The 6958-nt window shown below is 41.8% G+C and overlaps 1 protein-coding gene across 1 annotated transcript; it reads left to right on the top strand.

The window, feature by feature from the left end:
• The first annotated feature begins 831 nt into the window (after positions 1-831).
• Positions 832-6875, top strand: lhfpl5a (LHFPL tetraspan subfamily member 5a). Its single transcript, XM_071494238.1, has 3 exons — positions 832-1712; positions 4047-4283; positions 6480-6875. The coding sequence occupies exons 1-3, from the start codon at positions 1310-1312 to the stop codon at positions 6488-6490; spliced, it is 651 nt and encodes a 216-aa protein (XP_071350339.1). The 5' UTR covers positions 832-1309; the 3' UTR covers positions 6491-6875.
• The last annotated feature ends 83 nt before the right edge of the window (positions 6876-6958 follow it).

Below are 6958 nucleotides of genomic sequence, written 5' to 3'. Positions count from 1 at the left end.
GTTGCTCTAATTGTTCCACTATTCAAAATCCACAGCCTTTTATTACATTTCTTTTTAATGCACATGTACAGAACAGCCTACATTTCACTGTATATTGTTATTATACATAGTCTCTCTCTTTATCTTATTTGTGTACATAGTATTTCTATTATATTGTATTTATGTATACAGTATTTATATCTTCTTTATTTTAGATTTCTGTTTCTATTCTTATTTTATTTTTTCATTACACTTCCCTTTTGCCCCGCTACTCTTTGGCGCTCCTGTGTCAATTTGAATTTCCTCTATGTGGGATCAATAAAGCTACATCTTATCTTATTCTGTGCACAGATGCAGTCTAAGGTTCAGCTTAAGTTAATATGAGGTTTGAACCATAGCCATGAATTCAACGAATCAAGTGGATATTCATCTAGGATACAGTCGTTTCAGTATAAAACCCCCTCTCTGTGTTTCCATAGAGTGTTTCAGCGATGAGAGACAGTAACACAAACAATAAGTAGGCTATAGTAGATACCCACCTGATCTGACTAACTCACACCACTGACCAACTTTAAAATTCATTGTGGACCTCGTATCACTTCACTGACGTCACTATAAAAGGGGATCTCTCTGTACATTTGGGCATAAGAGTAATGAAAAAAAATGTGGACCTATCTTTTAAAGCGTGTAATTTGATTCTGGATGAAACATCAAGTTTGATTTAGCTTTTGAGAAATTGTGATGAAAATATGAAGTGGTTGAACCAATTCACTGTACATTCTGTTTTATCCAAATGACAATATTTTATATCAAAAAAGAAAGGAAGAAAAATCTGAAGTAATAGAAAGTGAAGTGACCTATTAAAAGTGAGAGTGGAAGAGGACTTGCTTGCCATCTGGAGCTGGAGAGCCCTGCACTGGGTCACTCTATTCTGCGGATCCTTTAACCATGAATCATTCATGACCTGAAGACCACAGCGTCCCCTGGAGAGGAAACACTCAGCCAGTTGAGACGGAGGGGAGAAATAACCACCCGCACATTAAACACGCTGCAGGAAAACCACAGAGCTGCTGAGCCTTGGTCCAGTAGCCCAGTGTAGAGACGATTCCCTCCTGTGGACAGGTGTGTTTTCAGCGGGCCTCAGACCCCAGAGAAACTTCCTCAGCGTCATCAGTCGCGACAGACCAAACAGTGTGGCTGCAGATCTTTTTGAACGAGGCTGTCGCTTGTTCGGGTTTTAACAGTCGTACAGAGGAAAGAAAACCCGATCACTTTTGAAACTATCCAGGAGGAAGCCCCCCCCCCCCCCCCCCTCCTCACCCACCTCGCCATGCTCCCTGCTCAGGAGGCAGCCAGGATCTACCACACCAACTACGTGCGTAATGCGCGGGCCGTGGGCGTGCTGTGGACGGTTTTCACCATCACCTTCGCCGTCATCACCGTGGTAGTGTTCATCCAGCCGTACTGGATCGGGGACAGCGTCAACACCCCGCAGGCCGGATACTTCGGCCTCTTCCACTACTGCATCGGGAACGCGCTCACCTCGGAGCTCACCTGCAAAGGGAGCGCGCTGGACTTCGGCTCCATCCCGTCCGGCGCCTTCAAGACGGCCATGTTCTTCGTGGGGATCTCCATGCTGCTGGTGGTGGGCAGCATCGTCTGCTTCAGCCTCTTCTTCTTCTGCAACGCGGGGAGTGTGTACAAGATCTGCGCCTGGATGCAGCTGGCCTCCAGTGAGCACCAGCGTGTGGCCAAAGTTTGTCAAAAGCTGCGCATAGTTACTATAAAAGTTTATATCATTCACAAAAACATGCATTTTGTCTCACATTATGGTCCATTAAATAACATTATAAAAGCAATGTAAGCATTTGGCCCATTATAGGCTATATGTGTCCCATATAAGCTATGTCTTATACAAAACAGAATGGCAGTACTAAAATACGCGTACGCAAACGTTGTGCGTTCATAAACAATATATTGGTATCAAGTGCACAGGCTACTTGCATGTAGGCCTATGGGATTACCACACTAGTGAGGATCCTCTTTTACCACATTAGTTCACATAACCTTTGCCATTTTGACTCATTTTACACCAAAAAGCAGCAGCCCAAACTAATTTCAGTGTCTGAGTTCAAAATGATTTATTTATGCAACTCTCTATCATTTAAGGAGATCTTGAATGACTTCATAGACACATAACTTGAAGAGACAGACATTGATATGTTATATCAATAGAAACACAACTGGTAGAAGTATTAAGGTCTTTTACTTAAGTAAAAGGAGCATTACCACAGTGTAGAAGTTAAAGTACAGCCTTGGTTTCCTTAAAATTATGACTTTAAAAACTCTAAGGTTTTCTATGTAAAAGTACAGATATTAGAAGTGAAGTAACCCTCTGAAATGAAGTGGAGCTGAAGTATAAAGTATCATAAAATGTAAATACTCAAGTACTTGTTGTACTCTGTTCCTTTCCATTAATGGCTACAAAGACAAAAAAGTAAAGAAAAGCTCATCTCGAGATAGCTGGCACCACACATGGCTGCCTATAGAGAAAAGATGAGTACATTTGGGCCTCATAGAAATACATGAAAACACACAAGCAGTAACAAGAGTGTGCAGAAGCACAGTAGTGGTTTTGTCTTGTAAAATCTAACGAGGGGCTTGGGGGGGGGGGTATCAATAAATCTATCTATAAACAAAAAGCTGGTAATTTCTGTACAACACAGCATCATTTCAGTAGTTCCCTTCAACACAGAGACAGAGGTGAAACATGAGTCTGTTTTTGAAACATGAAGCAGCTGTGAACAGATGTAGCTGCAAGTGGGAGAACAAGCCTGTAATGAAACAAATAATGAGATTAACCTGGAGGTGTGCTGTTACACTTTCTCCTCTCCTTTACCCAACACACTTGGTATCCAGTGTGTGTGTGTGTGTGTGTGTGTGTGTGTGTGTTTATTATCTTTTATATATCTGTCTTTTTGAAGATAAAATTAGAGTTTTAGACCTTGGGAGTGAGGACATTTTGGTTTGCATTTGGGACAGACATTCAAGGGGCTGCTTGAGGGTTAAGACTTGGTTAAGGTTATGGTTAAGGTTAAGGTAAGGGTAAAGGAATGCATTATGTCTGTGAACGTCATGAATATATAAGTACAAACATGCAGGAATGCCAGATTAATGTTTTATTTGTATTATGCACTAATACACAATATTCCTATAATTTAGAATTCATTAAAGTCCCTAGATTAGGGTCAAACTGCAGAGCTTGATTAAGATAAGTATAATAGCTAAGGGTAAATTACAGTTTCAGTGTCTTTAGGATGTTGCGTGTATACAGGACTTTGAAGAGTAGGTTGTTGGGAGTGATGAACTTGATTAAACATCTTTAATCGTGCATCTTTGCAGTCCAATAGCAGATCCAAGTTGTTTCAGGTGGTGTCAACATGTAACTCCCCGATGTGTTAGGACGCTGATGAGAAGTTGCAGTTTAAAATTCTTGAGATTAAGAAGAGACTTGGGGGAGTGAGCATGAGAGCTGTGACGGTGAAAGGGTGTGAGAGGCTCAGAAAGTGAAAGTGAGACATGTGTGAGTGTATATTGTGTGTGTTTGTGTGCTAATGTTTCACCTCGTCACCTGATAGTTCACATGCAGAGGTGGGAGGACAAGAAGCTGACTGTCTGCAGAGTCAATAATGGATGAACAGGTTCATCATTCTGGAGCTGAGATACTCTGGAGTTGCTAGGCAACCCGTCTTTGCACGTGTGTGTGCATACCTAAATGAGTGGGGTGTATAAAATTAATTTCTCTGGTGGCGTCTCTGTCTTATTATTTCAGCTCTGGAAGTGAAGAGGGTGGTTTGTGATATTCCCCACAACAGCAGCAAGATGTTCTATTCCCAGTCAACATGTTATTAGTTAAAAATGCATTCTGCCCACAGGTTTCTCACATTAAAGTCCTTGAAAGTTTGTATATTTGATTCAATTAATCAGTAAGAAATGTAGTCAAAATGAATGGCTGTTGATGGATGTATAGAATAATACAGCCCCAAACATCTCTCCTTCTCTCTCAGGTACATGCATGGTGATTGGCTGTATGATCTATCCTGACGGCTGGGATTCAGAGGAGGTGAAGCGCATGTGTGGCCAGCGGACTGACAAATACACCCTGGGCAACTGCACGGTGCGCTGGGCCTACATCTTGGCCATCATCAGCATCATGGACTCACTCATCCTCTCCTTCCTGGCCTTCAGTCTGGGCAGCCGACAGGACAAGCTGCTGCCTGAGGACTTCCAGGTTGAGGAGAAAGGTACTTGGGTGAAGGGAGGGTGGAGAAACACTTGGGTGGGGGAGGAAGATGGAGGCTGGATAATGAGAGAAGTATTGAGAGGCAACAATCCTGAACCTATCAGCAGCCTTTGATACAGTGAACCACTGCAACCTACATTCTATACTCTCTGACATGGGCATCTTGGGCAAAGTGCTTTCTTGGTTTGAGTCCTATCTCCATGGGCACTCCTTCAGTGTGTCATGGCAAAGACAAACATCATTTTCCCTTCCGTTCTCCACAGGAGTGCCCCAAGGATTAGTAATGTAACCCCTTTGCAATATACACCACCTCCTTGGGTCCAACTATCCACTCACCTGGCTTCTCATGTCACTGACTTACATGACATGCAACTATACCTGTCATTCCTGCCAGACAACCCCATGGTCTTTGTGTGGACCTCAGGTGGTCTCTTTGACATATCCACATGGATGAAGGAACACCAACCTCAACTAAACCTCTCTAAGACTGAGCTCTTAGTCCTCCCTTTCGATCTTGATATCAATATCAAAATCACCTCTTCATCTCATACCCCAACCAAGGTTGCACGAACCTGGCTATCATGTTTGATGACCGGCTATCCTTCTCTGACCATGTTGCACTTGTCTCCCGGTCCTGCAGCTTTGCCACATACAACATAAAAAAATAATCAGGCCTTACCTGACTCAGTAGAGTGCAATGCCCTACTGGCAGGCCTCCCTACATGCACAGTGAAACCTTTACAGATGGTCCAGAATGCAGAGGCTTGGTCTGGTCTTGGATCAGCCTAAAAAGGCACACAATACTCTGCTTTCATAGACCTAAACTGGCTACCCATGGCTGCCAGAATTTAGTTCAAGTCACTAATGCTGCCTTCAGAGTAACTTCTGGGTGTGTAACAATGTACTTAAACTCATACAGGCTTATGCTCCGTCTTGGCCACTTTGTTCCTCCAAGGAACATCGTCTGGCATTGCCATCCCTGCACACAAGGAAATCACAGTCCAGACTGTTCTCGTCTGTGGTTCCCTGATGGTGGAACTACCAGATGCTATTAGAGCAGGGGGTTCTTCTCTATCTTCAAAAATGTCTTGAAGACTCATCTCTTCCAAGAGCACCTTCTCTCCTAACACCCTAACATGCCAAACTAACACTTACTATGCACTTCTAGAGCATTTCTTTACCTGATCTCCTTGCACTTATTGAATAGAGTACTTAGTACTTACACCAAGGTCTCCTACTGCACTGAAGCTTTAGTGATGTCCCTCCCTTGTAAATTGCTTTGGATAAATACATCTGCAAAATGAGTAAAGGGAAATGGAAAAGATTGGACTCCAGGGAGTTACCAGGCGGGAAGGTTAAGGTTTCATAGAAGGTGGTGTAAGGGTCAACTGCTCTGTCTGGAGGGAAAATGGAAAGGGGTGAAAAAGAGGCTTGGCATCACTGAAACTTCAAGGACCTCTGTGCTAAACCACTGATGTCTGAAAAAAATTAGAACAAAACTATCAAAAACCTTGGCCATGTCTTTGCTTTTCTTTCAGTCTTTATTAAGGACTTAGTGGGTAATTATCAAATCATACCTGTGGTTTTTGCCATTTCTTCTCTGTTTCTATTTGCCGTTAGAGGAATCAGAAAAATCGCTTAAAATTTGCACATATTGTTGCACCCATGGAATTTAGCTTGGTTAATATTTGTGATTCAGACTGAAATACCGTGAGAACTATTAGATGGATTGGTGTTTAATTTGCTACAGATTTTCAAGGTCCCTTGAGGATAAATACATATGACTTTATTCAGTCAAATATCTCACCGTGTATTTGATGGACTGGTACCACTTTTTTCACTGATACCCACGTTTCTTAGTTGATGGATTCAAATGACTTATGACCCTTGAAGTTCTCTGTGAAGTTTACATTTTTGTTTTTATCTAAATATCTCAACAATTATTGAATGGATTGCTGTGAAATGATACTGACATCCATGACCCCCAGGATATCCCCTGGATAAATTGTAAAAACCCTGACTTTCCATCTAGCACCATGTAAAAAAACAATTATGTGTTCACTACAATACCGGACTACTAGTCTTTCAGTATATGTTAAAAACTTAGCTGAGCTACTAACACAATGTTACATCATTGTCTGAACTGATGATTTCACCTGTTATTTTTTCAGTAATGCTGCTTTTCTCTTTACCATAGACAATGCATAGACCCCCTGAGGACAACAGGGACCAGAGATGGACAGAAACTGAAGAGGAGTACTGCTGACTTGGGGGTCTCAAATGTATTCAAGGCTTCAGGAGAGTACATAAAAATCAAAAATTAACTGAGGAGGAACCCAACTCATCCTTACATTCTAACAGCTTATAAGTAGACATTTAAAAACATGGTCACTGCCCACTTCTCGCTCCAATCTTAGAGCTTTAGATTGTCTACTGGCTCTTTTGGGTAAAATCACTTCACTGAAGTTGTGGACTGCACTTTCAGGGTTTTCAGTATAAATTAGATAAATGCAAAACTGCTCATAACTTTGGAGAATTCATTCTCAAGTGGTGACTTTTCTGAGCTACAATATTAAGTCATTTGAAATGTCAAAATAAAAAATTATTACTGTAATTTCTGGTGAACTTGTGTTCAGTTTTTATAAATAGTGGTCAAATCATATTTTGGCGGGACAT

The sequence above is a fragment of the Trachinotus anak genome, unplaced genomic scaffold (assembly GCF_046630095.1).
Source record: "Trachinotus anak isolate AG129_WGS33_773 ecotype Australia unplaced genomic scaffold, CSIRO_AGI_Tana_v1 ptg000013l, whole genome shotgun sequence".
NCBI classification, from domain to species: domain Eukaryota; kingdom Metazoa; phylum Chordata; class Actinopteri; order Carangiformes; family Carangidae; genus Trachinotus; species Trachinotus anak.
The sequence above is the reverse complement of the archived record's forward strand: the minus strand, read 5'-3'. Positions and strand labels throughout refer to the sequence as shown.

Bases quoted from the DNA above. Each gene is read 5' to 3' on its own strand.
- lhfpl5a (XM_071494238.1), top strand. From the start codon at position 1,310: ATGCTCCCTGCTCAGGAGGCAGCCAGGATCTACCACACCAACTACGTG. The intron at 1,713-4,046 runs GTGAGCACCAGC...CTTCTCTCTCAG, and splicing joins CTGGATGCAGCTGGCCTCCA to GTACATGCATGGTGATTGGC.